This window comes from Oryzias melastigma, unplaced genomic scaffold, assembly GCF_002922805.2.
Source record: "Oryzias melastigma strain HK-1 unplaced genomic scaffold, ASM292280v2 sc00204, whole genome shotgun sequence".
Classification (NCBI taxonomy): Eukaryota; Metazoa; Chordata; class Actinopteri; order Beloniformes; family Adrianichthyidae; genus Oryzias; species Oryzias melastigma.
Genome location: NW_023416880.1, coordinates 741,939 through 759,490, shown reverse-complemented (window position 1 = coordinate 759,490; position 17,552 = coordinate 741,939). Strand labels below are relative to the sequence as shown.

The window sequence follows — 17,552 nt, the reverse complement described above, 5'->3', positions numbered from 1 at the left end:
CCACGTTCACACTGAGACTACGTTCACACTGAAGCAACGTTGACACTGAGGCTACGTTCACACTGAAGCTACGTTCACACTGAAGCCAAGTTCACACTGAAGCTACGTTCACACTGAAGCCAAGTTCACACTGAAGCTACGTTCACACTGAAGCCACGTTCACACTGAAGCAACGTTGACACTGAAGCCACGTTCACACTGAAGCCACGTTCACACTGAAGCAACGTTGACACTGAAGCCACGTTCACACTGAAGCTACGTTCACACTGAAGCTACGTTAACACTGAAGCTACGTTCACACAAGCAGCTGCTTTCAGTCAAAAGTCCATTCAAATGCGCATAAACATTTGATTTGGGTTTCTGGGTTCAAAACTCAGGTTCACACATCGCTATGTAGGTTTTTTATGACTGTTTTCCGGCTCTACGTACAAAATGTACCACTGGTACCGGATGCGGATCGGTGCCAGTGCCGAACGTGGACAGTAGCAGATGCGGATCAGTATTGGATGTGAATCTGTACCGGTTTCAGATGCAGTACTGGTCCTGGATGCGGTACCAGACACAGACCAGGCTAGGGTTAAGGTACCGGGTTTGAGAACTGGTACCGGCAGGGTCCTGAGGTTTGGTCCTCCTCCGGTACTGCGTCCAAGAAAAAGACCGGACCCCTGATTCAATTGGAACAGCACTTTCCTCAAAACGTGATGCTGAGGGTCTTTAACCACACATCAACGTGGTGACATGTCAGTGAGAATGTGTTACTGAGCTGAAGACGTAAAGGGTTAATAGATTGAACACTAGAAATCCATTTTTATGAAGTTGAATTGCAGCTCAATGATCAGGAGAAGACTTACTTTCATTGTGTTAAAGTCAAGGCCCGGGGGCCGGATCCGGCCCTCCGGGTAATTCTATCCGGCCCTCCAGATCATTTTATTTTATTGTTATTAATGACCCGATGTTATCTTGAGCTCATTTCTAACTTGTATAATTTTGACAAAATATATTTTTATGGAGAGTAAAATATTGAAAGTTATTTAAGGTTTAAGTTGATTTATTCTGGAATAATATTCCTGCCTTTTTATGATCCAGAATTATGTTAAAAGTTACAGTTTTAAAGTTTCCAAATTGTCATTCTGCAGCTTTTTGGACTATTTTGTTATTTAGTACAATTTTTTAGGCTATTTTGAAATGTAGCTATTTTTTCAGCTACATGCTAGCTGTTATGGCTAAACTTTTTTTTTTTAAGCTGATTTGGTATTTAGCTAATATCTTATCTGGCGATCAGCTTCAATATTTTTAGCTNTTTTTTTTTTTTTTAGCTAACATTTTATCTGGCTATCAGCTTCAGCATCTTCAGCGGCCAAATTCAGCTTCCAGCATTCACACTAGGTAATGCTATACATCTAGTTCATAATCATGTTAAAAAGTTAAGTTTTAAAAATGTAGTTTTAGAGTTTTCAATAAATATTTATCCTGTTCTTCCTGCGATCTAAGGTGTGTTTTGGATTCTGGCCCCCTGTGTGATTGAGTTTAATACTCGTGAGTTAAAGGGTTCAAAACTGATGTTTTTTTTTTGTTTTTTGTTTTAATAAATCAAATTTCTCCAAAACTTTTTCACAAACTTTACAGTCAGAAAATGAACCTGATTCTTTGTGAAGGAACTAGTTCTATCAAAATAAAAGTCTGCATGGATCTCAGCAACAAGCGATGAACGGAAGAACAAAAAAAATGTTCAAAAATCCAGAACTCACAACTTTGTAAGAAACTATTTAGTCACAGTTTGTTTATTTCCGTAAACATGATCGATGTGGTTCTAGTCTCATGATTTTCCAGATGACCTCCAGCTGCTGATTTCCTACTAAAGAGTTAAATATTAAACTCTCCAGAGCTGAAGCCAGCTGCTCCGGTTCCATACGCACAATCCGGATCAGCTCAAACATGCAGAATGTTGTAGCAGAGGAACCGCCTCTCCTCAGGAGAATCCTAAAGCCGAGTGGAGAGTCTGGAGGTGACTGACCTGAGGCCCATCAGGCGCCGGTTCAGCTGCGCAGACGTGGAGTTTCTCAGCCGTCCGTCCTCAGAGCTCTGCAGGCCGTCAGTGAGGAGAGGCTGCGGCTGCAGGAGTACTTCAGCTGAAGCAGAAAAACTGGTTTCATTAAAGCGCCTTACCTCAATGACAACAGTCAGAAGACACACACCCTCCTGCAAACACACCTTGACTACCACGCACCTGAGGACAAACAACAACAGACACGCAGAAGTGCAGCAGCAGCATCTTTGTCAAACTTCTCTGCAGCAGCATTTCTGCTCAGAACTCTCAGAACATCAGCAGGTTTCTTCAGGAGAACCAAAATCCAAAATCCACAGAGCGTAAACATCCCGACCTGAAGCCGAGGGAGCGGCAGGCGTTTCCAGAGTGACTCACCGAGGGAAACTGGGCAGGAACTCAAGGCAGAACAACCCGATCCGGACCGAGAGCTGCAGCTCCACACAATCCGTCTCCATGACAACCGAGCTGAACAAACCGGCTGGAGGGTTTGATGGTTTCTGTTCAGATGATGCATTTTTATTTAATCCCACCAGTTTCACTCAAGTCCTCAACAATCTCCAGAGTCTTAGCTGGTATTTGTCACCATTTCAGGATCACAGTAAAGTAATCCGAGTACATTTAAACTGAACTCAAATGATCATCATCTAAATCCAGAGGTTTAGGATTTTCCAGCTGGATCGTCCAGCATCAGAACCAGACTCACCTGCTGGGATCACCGGGATCATGCAGATGTTTGAGGAAGCTTCCTCTTCTTCCTCCTCTCAACCTCTGAGGATCCTCCAGGAGGTTCTGTCTGGAAATCTGTCTGAGTCGTGAACTCTGACCTTCTTGGTTGAGCTCTTGGTTTGTTTTGATTCTGTTGCAGAATCATCTCAACATTTTCTGGAACTTTCCTCAAAAAGTTCTTAAAGAAAAGAGGAACTCTGGAAGATGATTGAACTTTTGGTTTAGTTTATTTTAAAGCATAAATTTTATAATCTTTATTTAAAAAAACAGTTTATATGAAAAAAAAGAATGAAAATCCAAAGTGACTGTTCTGTTACTTTTTTAACATTTTCTAGAAAATCCTATTTTTTTTTCCTGATATTTTTTCTGTAGTTCTAGCCAATCGGATGCCTTAATTAAAGTAGGCGGAGCCTATTGGCTCCCCACATTCAAAACGTTTGTGTTGCCCGCTTCAAGTGTGTCCTCTCAACAAGCTGTCTCCCGATTGATCAGAGTTGTTGCCATAGAAACGTTGACTCAGACCGACTCGATCAATCACAGCTGACTGTTGACGTCCAACATGGCGGCGTCCATATTGTGCAGAAATGGCGACTGAATCGACTTGTTGGAGTCGGAATTAAACAGTTTTCTACAGATGACGTCAGACTCGGTCAGTCCAGTTCTCTGATACAGTCGATGTTTGGGAGGAACAATTTAATAAAATATTAAAAAGTTGTTGCAATTATAGCTTTAAAACATGGCCGCCGTGTTCTTCTCTGACGTTGATGGCGTCCCGTCAGCAGCAGATCTGGTCAGATTTCTGGAGCGATCAAACGTTCTGACATCATTCTGCTCTCAGCCAATCAGATATTTAGTTTCAGTCATGGGTTGACTGAGGACGTTCTACAGAGCTGGTCTCAGCTTTAATACTGAATCAGATCATTCTAGACCAAATTATAGTTTGATGAGATTATGTTTTTCCATTTAAAATGTTTTTGATCATAAAATACTTTTGATAAAACTTTAAACATAACAAATTGGAGATTTTAATCGATTATACTATGAATTTTTACATTAAAATGAAAGAAAATGTGTTTTATTTAAAACATATAAGAAGATACTTGGATGTTTTCTCTTTTTTAAATAAAGATTCTTTTGATTTTTGTTTTTCAAACATGGTTCATTCAGACTCGTGGATAGACTGACCCAAATCATTACACTGCCACCACCTGCTTGGCTTCTTCCCACGATGCACCCTGGTAGTTTTGATCCTCACAGCTGGTCATCCGTTTGAAGTATTTATCGGACCGGAACACTTGTCCTGAATCTGTGGTCCGGTTCTGATGCTCAGAGCTCCAGGCGCTGCTGGACCTCAGACTGCTCTGCAGCCTCACACACAACCCGCTTTCGGATCAGAACCGGAAACGACGCCTGCGGGTTCTGAGCTGCAGAAGCTTCTCGTTTGGGTCAGAACACACGTCAGTGAGTTCCTCCTCAAACTGCAGAACAGGAACCTTCCACACCGGTTCTGTTCAGAATCTTCCTTCGTTCTCCCTAAAATGACTGACAGCTACAACGAATACGAGATTTTTACTTCATCTTCCAGTGTTTACATGTAAACAATCTCATAGTTACACTTATAAAAGGATTTATAAAATGATTTCCTTCAAACCCCAAAAATCCACAACCAGACAAACATTAGAAGTTTTTTAAACATTTTTCTGTTCGCCGCGTCTTCCTGCTGTCGGTTCATGAACACTTCCTGTAGTTTATAAAAAAGAATTCCATCAACATGTATTTAAAGACCCAATCCCATCAAAATGGTGATTTGGGTGTTTTAATGGTATTTTTCTACGGTGGCCCTGAAGTCCAAATCATAGCAACAAATCCCTCAAAGAAAAAACATTTTAAAATCATAATGCAAATTAATATATATATATATTAAAGAAACAACATTACAAAAAGAAATTCCAGAAACCAAAACGTTATAAACAAAATAACAGTTCGAAGACAAAAAAATTAAAAATAAAATTTTTTTTTAAATGTATAAAAACAACAAAACAACTCAATGACAAACTAGAAAAGGTCGGGACTGTGAGACGTCTCTGATTGGATGATGATTACTTTGAGTTGAGCTGATCGTCCAATCAGAGATGTCCGATGTCTCTACCTGTTCCAGTTTGTCAGCGTTTCCTTTTCTAGAATTTCATTTTGAATTCTGGAAATTATTTGTTGTTAGGAGTTTTTTCTCTTAAATTTACAACTTTAAATCTAGTTTTTTATTGCATATTTATGAGGGTTTTTTGTCGTAGATTTACAAATTTTTTTTTCCCCCATAAATTTACAGGTTTTTCTCAACTTTAAATCTCATAAATTTACGAGACTAAAAGTTGAAAATTTACAAGATTTATTGTCGTAAATTTATGACTTTTTCTCTTAAATTTACAATTTTATATCTCGTAAATTTACGAGTTTTTTCTTCAAAATTTACTTTTTTTCTCATTGATTTACAACTTTAAATCTCGTAAATTTACAAGTTTTTTTTCTCGTAAATGTATGAATTTTTCCCCCCCTTAAATTTACAGCTTTTTATCATAAATTTACAACTTTAAGTCTTGTAAATTTATGAGACTTAAAGTGGCAAATTTACAAGATTTAAAGTAGTACATTTTTTCTCTTAAATTTACAATTTTAAATCTTGTAAATTTACGAGTTTTTTTCTTGTGTATTTATGACTTTAAATAATGTAAATTTACAAGATTTAAAGTCTTTTTAGGTCATAAATGTACAACTTTGTTCTTCTAATTTACCAGTTTTAACTTTTTTCTCGTAAATTTATGAGATTTTAAGTTGTAATTTAAAAAAAACACTTTTTTTATAAAAAATACTCCGGCGAAGTTTTCTAAAATGTAGTGCTGTTTTTTTTTAATATTTACTTTTTTTTTTAATCGTTGTGATCTTTAAAATATTTTCACGTCACGTCGAGTGGTTTGTTGATGTGATTTGGACTTCAAGGCCACCGTATTTTTCTGATGATGGAGGATGTATGTAAAGAAAGCTTTAAACGGGGAAGGGGGCGGGGTATCTCTGCACTAACGGTCCCGCCCACAGCTCAGAGGTGAGTTTCTGATGAACTCCTGTCGCTCTGCAGAGAATATGTCCTAGAAAACGCTGCAGGCTTTTAGATTTTAACCAAAAACCGCAAAACTATAATAAAAAAACAAAACAAAAGAGCTTTAAGGTTTCTATATCAGCTGGTGCTCAAACAGAGGAAACTTCTCAGGAAGTGAAGCAGCTTCTTTTATCTTTAAGGTGTTTTTCTGGCTCATCCAGAGTCTGTGGACCAAAGCAGCATCCGTCAGTTTTAATCTTCGCCTGATTCCCCTCAGAACTTGTGATCTGACAAACTGTGACGGCGTTAAGCCGCACCGGGATAGCGAACAAAGACTCCAGTTTTAGGAGAGATTCCTTCTTTTGGTCTCTTCATTCTTCCAGCGCTCCCACCAGCCTGTGGAACACGGAGTCGTCGGATCGACGCAGAGCGGCGGGCGTGTCGAACTCCTTCACCTTCCCAGCATGCATCACGAGCACGCGGTCACAGTCCATGATGGTGTTGATCCTGGAACAGAAACATTAGATCTCACAAACATCCGGACTGAGCTGTAGACGTCTGCAGCTGCATTGAGATTAGATGAAGTTAAACTACAGCTGAGCTGAATGCAGCTCAGGTGTAGTTTCCGCTCACCTGTGGGCTATAGTCAGCACGGTCTTGTCCTGGAACTTCTCCCTGATGGTCTGCTGCAGCAGCGTGTCCGTCTTCTGATCCACACAGGCGGTAGCTTCATCGATGCACAGGATCTGCAGCCAAAAAGAGAGTTTGACAGGAAGCAGATCGCATTACAATGTTTTACATGTCATTATTTTAGGTGCAGCATTTTTTATTTTATAGAAGTAAAACAATTAGATTGGAATTTTTACAACCTGGGAATCCAAAAAGTATATTTAGATGTACTTTTCTTTTTAACTGGATAGTATTTTTTAAATATTTTAAAGTTTCATTTCTACTTTTGAAGAAAATCTGCAGAATTCTGCTCTTTAGAGACTGGTTTGTCTTTTTCTTTCATTTCTACTAAACCCAGACTGAAATCATTTATTGGATTATTGTTTTTTAGAGCAGATTTACATATAGAAGAAGTTTAAAGGGATTTCTGGAGAACATTTAAGCAACAAAAACATCAAAAATAGAAGAAAAAAAGATGAGAATTCAACAGCTAAAGAGCATAAAGTTCATAGATTTGAAGCCTATTTTTGTTGATTCTATTTTATAAAAGTTTCTATTATAGAATAACAAACATTTTAGCATCTGCAGCAACAGAAGCACCAGAGGAAATCTAAAATCTAATTTACACACTCTGATTTGAGAGTTAAACGTCATTCTTGTTTCTAATACGTTTTTTAAGTTAAAGTTCACAAAATTTCTTCACATTTAATTATTTTTTCAAATTTACAATTTTTTATGCTAATTTAAAAATATGTATTTTAAGGTCACAGAGTATATAAATGAGTTTAAAACTGTTTTCAGTTCAGTTTTGGCCGTTCATTCTCTTTTCTACAGAGTTCTGTGTTCTGATTGGCTGCAGACACCTGTACAGATACCTGCAGCTCTCCAGATCTTCATAAATCTTCAATCAGGATCAGATCTTTGGTTTTTATTCTTTAATCCTGGACTTATTTTTTTTACTAAGATTTGGGAGTTTAAAATAAAGTGTGAAAATATTTATTTCCGTCTGAGAAAAGTGGATAAAATCTGTAGTGAGGAGTTTACAGCCTTAAATCATCTAGAATCCGATTTTTGCTGATTATTTATGGAATGAAGATATTTTACTTACAATACATATTTTTCAAACTTATAATCTGCTTTTTATTCACTTTGAGATTATGTCATTTGGCTTCATAGATCTCAACTTTATGCAGTTTTATTATTTAAATATGAAATTATTTCTTATCAGTATGAAGGACTCGGCAGGATTTCCTTGATCTGCTTGAGATTAAATTTATTTCAAAAAGCCTAAAATTGTTCCTAAATTTGTCTTCAAACGATGGAGGAGGAAGGCATTCAAAAACCCTCAGAGCAGACGGACAGACGATTAAATGAATGGATGGATGGATGGATGGACGGATGGATGGACGGATGGATGGATGGATGGATGGATGGATGGACGGATGGACGGACATACAGACGGACGGATGGATGAAGGAGGACTGACCTTGGCCTGAGTCAGCAGAGCTCGGGCCAAACACAGCAGCTGCCTCTGTCCTGCAGAGAGGCGTTTCCCTCGCTCGCCCACCTCCGCCTGCAGACCTCCTGGACATCAGATGTGAGAGAAACTCTCATCAGAATCACCACTAAACCTGTAATACTGTCCATACTGTCGCGCTTCACTACCAGACGACTGAAAAACATTTCAAACTTGTTTTTAGACATTCTGGATCGTTTCTCTGGTTTAAAATAGTCTCGTCTTTGTTCTACACATTTCTAAAATCAGCACAGTCCAGAATGTTTTGTCTCATTAGAATCTGGATCTACAATAAGGTCATTTTTATTAAAATGAGTCTAAATCCTTTTTCTCTTGACAGTAGAAAAAGTTGATTTCCTAACAGTTCAATGCAGTTTCTGGTTCAAATCTCAGGATTTGAAGCTTCAGTTCAATAAATGTTGATAAGTGTTTAATTTGGAAACAAAACTGAGATGTTTAGGAATAAGAGCTAGTTTTAGATTTGATGAGGATTTATTAAGATGGACCAACTTGTACTAAGATTCTTATTTTGTTCTAAAATGAGTCATTAGTTTATTGTCTTTGTAAACAAAATGAAGTATTGGGTTAATAAAAAAATAGAAATTATTTTCTTAGAATTGTAAAAATAAACGTACTGGGCTGTGTAATGTTCAATTTGAAGTCATTCTATCTAATATTTAGCTTTTTAGCTCATGTTTACCCTTCAGAACTCCTTGTCTCTAGATTTGATATCTTATAAGATTTTTTTTAAGTAAGAATTATTGCTAAATAAACAGATCACTTTAGTACTTTCTAGAGATTTTATTCTTCAGATTAATGTTCTTTTCACAGTTTCCGGCTGCAGTGATTCCTGATCCAACTAACCATCAAATTATTCAAAGTTGACTAGAGATCATTTAGTTTGGTTTTCATGAAACTGCAGCATGAAAAGGAACAAAAGCTGAAGAGAAAAGAACAGAAAATCTGTTTTGTCGTCAGACAAAGACGAGACTGAAAGGATCCGTTCTATAAATAGATGTTCTTTCATGTTTAGACCTGCTGGATTTGGATGTTTATTTCGTATGTTTTATACATTCAGAGTTTAGAATCTGTTGTCCTCAAACCTTCAGGGAGCAAACAAACTTTCATCAACCAACAAGACATTTCCTGGAGTTCCTCCTCAAACTGCATCAGCTCCAGACGGAGCCTTGGAGAACACCGGAGGAAACGGATGTTTTCCCAGACGGATTCAGTTTGTTTGTTTGGTTGTTTTCCACTGTCAAATCCAGAAACTACAAAGTTTAGTTTGAAGTGAAGAGAAACAGTCCAGACTCGTCTGTCAAAGCTTGAGGGCGTGTCCTGAGAATATAAGTGTCTGATAATTGTTCCGCTCCTCCCTGCATTCAGTCGGCGTTCCAGCTTTGATTCATTGTTCTGCTCCTTCATCATCGTCATCATCACATCTGAACTGAAGCTCACCCATCCTGCCGACCACGGCCAACAGGTGACAGTGGTCCAGGACTTCCAGCAGCTGCTGGTCCTGGTGCCGCCCACACGGGTCCAGGTTCTCTCTGATGGTTCCGCTGAACAGGAACGGATCCTGAGGAATGATGGCCAGCCTGGACCTGCAGGGGGCGCCAAAGAGAGGCCGTTTACAACAAAAACACATTTAGGCGCTCGGCGCATCAGCCGACCCGCCCACCTGAGCTGAGCTAAGCCCACGGTGGCCACGTCCAGCTGGTCCAGGAGGATCTGGCCCCGGTTGATCTCCACCATCCGGAACAGAGCCAGGAACATGGTGGACTTCCCGGAGCCGGTGCGACCCACGATGCCGATCTTCTCTCCGGGTCGGACCAGCAGGCTGACTCCATCCAGAGCGTTAGGGAGGTTCTCCCTGTAGGCCAGAACCACGTCTCTGAACTCCACCATGCCCCGCTCGGGCCAGGAGGGGGGCAGCTGGGTGCAGAAGAGAGAGGGGGGTCAGGAAAAACGGATCTGCGGATCAGTTTTAACCACAAACACCGGAGGAGGCGGGGTCTAGTCTGCAAGAACTTCCTGGTTCAAGAACAACAGCCGGGACTTTAACAGGAGGAGTCTGGACCGGGTTGGGATCAGGTTTGGATCAGGTTTACATCAGGTTTACATCAGGTTTAGATCAGGTTTGGACCGGGTTTAAACCAGGTTTGAAATGGGTTTAGACCGGGTTTGAAATAAGTTTGGATCAGATCTGGATCAGGTTTGGAATGGGATTGGATGAGGTTCAGATCAGGTTTTGGATCAGGTCTGGACTGGGTTTAAACCAGGTTTAAAATGGGCCCGGATCAGATTAGAAATGGGTTTAGACCGGGTTTGAAACAGATTTAATCCAGTTTCGACCAGGTTTGAAATAAGTCTGGATCAGGATCAGGTTAGAATCAGGTTTTGATTAGGTTTGAATCAAGTTCTGATCAGGTTTGGACCGGGTTTGGATCAGGTTTGAATCAGGTTTGGATCAAGTTTGAATCGGATTTGGACTGGATTTGGATCAGGTTTTGAATCACAGCAGAATAGAACTTAAACTGTTTAAAGGTAAAAGTTCCTGCTGGTTCCAAACCGAAGAACTTATCTCAGTTTCACCTCATGGTTCTGAGCTGTAATCGTTATTCATCATGAAGCTCCATGAAATGATCCACAGCTATATTCTGTAAAAATACGGAGTAAGAGACGGCATTCTGGGAACAGTGGGCGTGGCTGGCCTGACCTGGGCGTTGTGACCCTGCGGCTCGGTCTGCAGGCTGCAGGAGTACTCCTCGGTCCGCTCCACGCTGACCAGCTGCATCTCCGTCTGCGTGAAGCTGGATATGAGTCCGGCCAGCAGCGTGGTGATGGACAGCGCGTAGGACAGCGACAGCCCCACCAGACCTGAGGACACACACGGTTCAGCCCCCGCTCCGCTTCAAGCCCCGGCGCCAGAACCGGCCTCACCCGGGTCCACGGAGCTGAGCTGGTGCTGGAGGACGGCGATCACCGCCAGGCTGGTCACCACGGCGACGCCCAGCAGCTGCAGCCGGATCTGCAGCCACTGCATGACAGCGTTGCTGAGAAACAGACACCTCTGGCTCTGCTCCAGACGCCGCGCATTCTCCTCCTCGAATCTGAAACCAAACATCCTTCAGAGATCCGAGGACGGACGACCGCAGAAGTGACTGCTGCTCTTCGGACCTGGCAGAGCTGGCGCTGGCCCGGATGGTCCCCAGCCCGGTGACGGTCTCGGAGAAGTGCGAGTAGACGGGGGACAGGGTGAGGCTGCACAGGCGCTTCAGCTCCCTGGACGTGTGTCGGTAGTAGTGCTGGATCCGGTAGTACAGCAGAGCCAGCGGGACCAGCGGAACCAGAACCCACGGCAGGCCGTAGCAGATCACCACCAGCAGGCCCAGCATCCCGAAGACGGTGGCCAGCATGATGTTCAGGTTGAACGGCAGGCTGTCGTCCACGATGTACAGGTCGGAGGAGAAGCGGTTCAGGATTCGACCCAACGGAGTGGTGTCGAAGAAGGTCAGCGTGGCCTGAGGGACACGAGGGTTTGAGGCGGAGAAAACCAAAACGAGATTCAAGTCCAGCTCTCATCGCTTTCTGACCTCCCAGAAGTCTTTTAGTTTTTTAGTTATAACCTAAAAATCTGTTGTTTTCTAGAACATAGGAATTCACCTCTGAGTCGTGGGCGGGACTTTAGGAGAGGAGCAACCCCGCCCCCCTTTCCTTAAATACACTTTAAGTTAATTCTTTCCAATTTTAAGTAATCAATGACACATTCACTTGATAATTTCATACTAAATATATTTATTTCAATTTGTCCCTTTAAGTCAATACTGGAGAATAACATCAATAAATATGTGACTAAATATTAAAATGTCTTTTCTAATGACTCGTTTTATATTTCAATGCCACATATATTTAAACAATTATTGGATTTCCAATTAAATGTATTTAATGCCAATATTAAATAATTTATGTGATAATTTAATAGTGTACTTATTCATTAAATTTAGTCTCTTCTGGTCCTCCATAAGATTCTGAACACTCTGCATTATTATTATTATTATTATTATTATTATTATGGTCTGTGGGAACAAATGTCACAATTAATCCATATTTGGAATAAAGACTTCTGTTTTTTTCTAGTTAAATGCAGATTTCTTTTATTTTGAAGTCGAAGACTCGTCTTTTGTTTCCTCTTTTCAGCCAAAATACATTTTCCAAATGTGTTTTTTAACTTAGCTATCTTGGTGGTTTCATCAGGATTATCAGTGACTTCCGTCAGGAATGAGTCAGATCTAGTGGTTTTTCAAAATAAAACGTCCTCCATAACCAGGTAATAAAGGAAACTGCTAAAACGCTGGTGGTGTTTCCTGGATCCACTGTAAGTATTTGTCTTTGACGTCCTCTGAATCTGCCGCTAGCAGTTGTGACGGTCAGATGACCACGAACTGCCGTTTCCTGTCCTCAGCCTCACCAACCCGCCGCCTGCCGGGCTCAGAGCCGCAGCAGGACGACGCCTCACCGATGCCTCACCGACGCCTCACCGACGCACCTGCAGGATCTGGTCCAGCAGTCTGTTGTGGATGACAGAAGCGGCACGGATGACTCCGTAGGCGAAGAGGAAGGCTCTGATGGCCGTGAAGACGGTGTTTGCTGCTCCGATGGACCCGTAGACCGTCAGGTAGAACCGGACGTCCCGACTGGAGTCGTTGGAGAGAGAAACCTGGACAGACGGAGCCGATCTGCACCAGAGAAGATGAGAATTCACATCTTAAAAAGGGGGATTATACCAGGAACAAGAAACAGAAATTATTTTAGGGGAATGTTATCAGCTATTATTGTTGTTTATTACTTTTTATTTTGGGATTTTATTTTGAAAGCATCGATTTCTGCACCATCCAACCTCATCAACAGAAATGATCCCGGATTTTCACGTTGTCCCACAATAGTGGAAACATCATGACGTTTGAAGCTCTCACCACCAGGTTAAATCTTGACCTTTGACCTCAGGAGGAGGCTGCCTTTTCTAATTTCCCCCAATAATAAATAAAAAAGCTGAAACTCCTCCTGTGGATGCCAGCCTAACCCCTCCAGTGTCATTTCGAAGCTGCTGTGGTTTGAACGGCGTTAGCGTGGCGAGCTCAAAAGCAGGCGTTCTCTTGTAACTCGCACATTTTTTACTGGTTTTTTACTGATTTCATGAATCGTTGGTGTAAGCTGATGAAACAATATGACATGTGACATGGATATATTCGGAATGTGGGCGTGGTTAACAAAAACCCCAGTTGCTAAGGAAATCCAAAAATTTACTTTTGCCGATTCTTCTAAAAGTTACATAAACCTGTTTGTGAACTCCAAGGGAGCAAACAATATACCGGTTGCTATGGAGATGAAACCAAGAGAAAAGCCACCATTTTGAAAAACAAGTTTGTTTGTTTTAATGTCTGACGGAGCCAAACGGGGAAAGTGAGGAGTGTGGAGGGCGGGGCTAAAGACGAGCGGAGGCAGGTCGCGACTGCAGGCCGAACTACGCCACATTCCACTTTAATCGCTCTCATATTCTATGAATATGACTGAATATGACGGGCAGAAAATACAACAAGCTATCAAAATGTCCTCAAATTTAAATCCTCTAACGGGGGATTGTTCATTCAGACCTGGCAACTCAGACAGCAGCAGTTTGAGGGACGTTTTTTGGATGTTTCCAGAACTTTTGTGTCATCGCGGGCCAGCAGCTGTAGAAAAATGGCTGGTAAACACACAGGTTTACTCACAGGAGGCCAGTGGAGGAGAAGAGCAGCAGATGAGGAGATCTGAAGGTGGATGAAGAGGAGCCGTTAATCCAGGAGGAAGAGTTACTCGGCAGGGAAGATACCCAGTAGGAGAGCCACCAGTCAGAGACGTTCTTAGAGGCTGAAACCACAAAGGAAACAGTCACAGAGGAAATGTTGACTTTCCGAATGTTTCATCAAAAAATGGGATTATTTTCTAATAATGGAGGATCTGCAGCAGCTCCTCACTCCGTAAACAGTGTTTTCAGAATAAACGACATGCACAACATCTCAGCTGTTATTCTAGAGGCAGACGGAGGAATTATTGGAACCCATTAAAGACCTTGCATAAGGAGGAGAGACAATAAGATGGAGGAGGCCAGCATCCCGCCCATGGAGGTCCAGTAGGTCTGGTAAACCGTCCACGCCAGCCCGCCCACTTGCTTCTTCTCGGTGTTCAGAAGATCGGAATCATCGTCCACGCACAAATCAGGTGGAGGACTGAGCTCGTCGTCTTCATCCTGTTCGGCACCGTCTGTGGAAAATACCAGGAGAAGAAAAGATCTGTGACAGAGCGGTCACAAACGGAGGTTCTGGACTGGAAACGACCTTCAGGTGCAGCCGAGTTCACTCGGACCTGCTATACCGATGATGAACTGCAGATGGCGCCAAACCGTCCCTAACATTTCTGTCCATAAGATTCCTACTCTCAAGATGAAGACACTTGGATGAGCGGTGAAATGTTTCACATCTGATTACACAAAGTTTCCCACAATTCCTCCAGTTTAGTCTCAAAACTTTTTGTGATTTTGTTCCTGAGAGTCAGAAAGAGAGGAAATGACAAACAGACTAAGATGGAGAAAAAAGGCTCTCCTGGGGTTTATACTCTTATTTTACAGTTTTATATCCTTTTTAAACGTATTTAGTGTGTTTTAGCTGGACTTTGTTCAGCTGCAGTTGGGTAGTTTATGAATAAAGTTTGAATGTATTTTTCATCGTTTGGAGCCGTCACACTGAGGAAGAACATCAGACTTTTGGACCAAAGTCTAACAGTCTTTTCCTCATCTTTATGACAAATCCCGTCTGTGGTTTCTAAAGTTTACCTTTCTTTGTCCCTCTGTCGTCAGTCTTCCCTGTTTTCGCCACCGCTGCTACCAAAGGAAGAATCTCTGCTGGAGTTCCTGATTCAGAAACAGAGACAAATGGTGGATGTGGAGGATAGAACTCTGTGGTTCTGGTGAGAAACGTTCTGAATTCATGGAGACGTTTGCCAACAGATTGTTCTGTTTTCTTCTTCTTGTTGAGATGTTGACTTTTAGATTTTGAGTCACCCTAGTATTTAATAAAATCAACAGATTACTTTTCCCATTAAGGGTTAAGTTAGAATAAAACTGAATTTACAGGATCCTGAATAAACATTATTAGGACTTAATAAACATCTAGTTTATGCTAAATAATGTTAACATCTTTTCAGCTCCTCTTGTTTTATGAGCTGTTCTTCTACCAAACTAGGATGTTTTTAACAGCTCTGTCTGTGTCGGATAAGGAAGAGTGTCGGAGCTGAAAACAGTTCATGACACGACCTCCAGACGACCTTTCACCTCTGCTCCTCTGTCGTGACCTCGACCTTCTCTCAGTAAGAAGAAGACCAGATGCCGTCCTCTGAGGAAAAAGCTGCTGGAGCTTCTCTGCTTGTTTCTCCTTTCTGCACCAAAATGGAAACTTTGCTTTTCTGTCGTTTCTTAATCTATTTCTCTTTATAGATCAAGTGAGTTTAATTGACATTCCTGCACATTTTATTAAAGGATTACGGTTAAAAAATAAACTTTTCTTAGTTAGAAACTAAGAACAGAATTAAGTATGAAAATTAGTATTTTAAATTAAAGCATGAAAGAGTCAACACTTAAAGTAATAGTTAATTAAGTGTTAATGTTTAATTAAGCATTATTTAACTTTTATTTACAGTGTTATCAGACATTTATGTATTAATTTACATTACAATTAGTAATATAAATTAATGGATAAAAGTATCTGTTCACACTTTAAATACTGGTTAATTAAAGCTAAATGTAATTAAACATCAATTAGTATGAATGAAAACTTAATTAAGCATTAATTATGCATTAAAATAATTCATGGTTACTGCATAATTAATGCTTAATTAATAAGTAATTAATCATTAATAAAGCATTCATTAAACATTACTTACTTTTGTTCAAAGCGTTAACATGTTTATGAACTAATTTGCATTAAAACTGCATTTAGTATTACAATAAGTAATGCAAATTAATGAATAAAGTATCTGTTAACGCTTGAAATAAAAGTTAATTAATGTTTAATTAAACATCAATACACTTAATGAATGCTAATTACTTAATTAGCAATTAATTACTTTAAGTATGTCTGGAGAGTTAAGTATTATTTATAACTAATGTTTAAAGCATATATTCTGTAGTGAGTGAAATAAAAACAAATGTTTAATCTTTAACTGTATGTAGAATTTTATGATGAGATCAAGTCTTTGTGTTTAAATGTATGGATGTCAAATTAAATATGTCCTTCGTCTGTTTCTTTTATTGTTATGCTTAAATTATTCAATTTTTTGACAATTTAATCATCTTATTCCTTAATATTTAGAATTATTAGCCACTTTTGTTCGTTTAATGCATAAAGTTTGGACGGCTCTGTAAAGCGTTCAGTATAAATAAAGTTTTGTGGCGTTTGCAGCTCCGTACCCGTTCTGACGATCGTCCCGTTGTCCATGAGGACGACCACGTCCGCTTGGTCTGCAAACTCAATGCGGTGAGTGCAAAGGATTCTGGTCTTCCCCCTCAGGAGCTCCAGGATGCATTTCTTCATGAGGTGTTCGGCCACGTCCGTGTCCACAGCTGCTAGTGGATCGTCCAGCAGGTAGATGTCTTTGTCCTGAGGGAGAGCAGAAACACCGAGTGAACGTCCTGAAACGTATGGAGGACCGAGAAAGACAAACTGGAATAAATAGATACGCCATTAAATTATTAAATAAATATGTCCTATATTATTTAAAATTGGTATTAAATAAATATCAGTAAATACATGTTTTACATATATTGTTTTTATATTTAAATAATTAATGACATTTATTTAATAATTTGCCTCTCCTGGTCCTCCATAGAAAAGGTCTTTGAATGAAAAATAAAAAGATAAAGTCTGGGCAACAGAAACCAGTGCTAACTTTTTGTTTCTTGCTTCTATATCTTTAAAGAAATAAATATACATATCTTTTGTTTTTGAAGAGAATAATTACCATATAAGCCGCTCTAGCGAGGGCCAGCCGAGCCTTCTGTCCTCCACTCAGAGTCACTCCGTTCTCTCCCACTTCTGTCTTATCGCCTTTAGGTAAAATCTGCAGGAAAACGGAGACAAACCCTGAAAAATGACTTTATGAGTACAAATTAAGATAAGAAGAAGAATTCAGTCACTGCTCTGGAGCAGGGCTGGACAAATGTTTTGTTGCGACGCCACAGAAATCTTTTTTCTTCTGGATTTGTCTGATTCTAAACTTCTTTTATTGTGAAGTCCTTTAGTACCCGGAAGGAGCTGTGAAGTGATATATGAATAACATTTTGTTTGTTCATATTTGTGAAATTACAAAAATAACCAAATAACTCTGATGTTCAAAGTAAAAAAAGGAAAAATGATACTAAGAATTTGAAACTACAACCAATAAATATTCAGAATCCTTAGAGACTCTGG

General features: G+C 40.3%; 1 protein-coding gene and 1 long non-coding RNA gene across 2 annotated transcripts in view; both read right to left on the bottom strand.

Moving 5' to 3' along the window:
* Positions 1 to 1,918: 1,918 nt before the first annotated feature.
* LOC112138119 lies at positions 1,919 to 2,884 on the bottom strand. Its single transcript, XR_002917713.2, has 3 exons — positions 2,751 to 2,884; positions 2,423 to 2,544; positions 1,919 to 2,129 (listed from the first exon to the last, which is right to left on the bottom strand). It is a non-coding gene; the product is annotated as an uncharacterized LOC112138119 (long non-coding RNA).
* A 3,099-nt stretch (positions 2,885 to 5,983) lies between these two features.
* Positions 5,984 to 17,552, bottom strand: part of abcc10 (ATP-binding cassette, sub-family C (CFTR/MRP), member 10) — a 22,073-nt gene continuing 10,504 nt past the window's right edge. Inside the window, exons 10-23 of the mRNA XM_024260683.2 lie at positions 17,104 to 17,202; positions 16,553 to 16,742; positions 14,921 to 14,998; positions 14,161 to 14,352; positions 13,821 to 13,959; positions 12,599 to 12,788; positions 11,230 to 11,573; positions 10,993 to 11,162; positions 10,769 to 10,929; positions 9,731 to 9,984; positions 9,508 to 9,653; positions 8,020 to 8,117; positions 6,498 to 6,610; positions 5,984 to 6,371 (exon numbers count right to left, since the gene is read on the bottom strand). Coding sequence (XP_024116451.1) covers positions 6,236 to 6,371; positions 6,498 to 6,610; positions 8,020 to 8,117; positions 9,508 to 9,653; positions 9,731 to 9,984; positions 10,769 to 10,929; positions 10,993 to 11,162; positions 11,230 to 11,573; positions 12,599 to 12,788; positions 13,821 to 13,959; positions 14,161 to 14,352; positions 14,921 to 14,998; positions 16,553 to 16,742; positions 17,104 to 17,202 — 2,310 coding nt within the window. The 3' untranslated portion in view covers positions 5,984 to 6,235. The remainder of the gene's footprint in view (positions 6,372 to 6,497; positions 6,611 to 8,019; positions 8,118 to 9,507; positions 9,654 to 9,730; positions 9,985 to 10,768; positions 10,930 to 10,992; positions 11,163 to 11,229; positions 11,574 to 12,598; positions 12,789 to 13,820; positions 13,960 to 14,160; positions 14,353 to 14,920; positions 14,999 to 16,552; positions 16,743 to 17,103; positions 17,203 to 17,552) is intronic.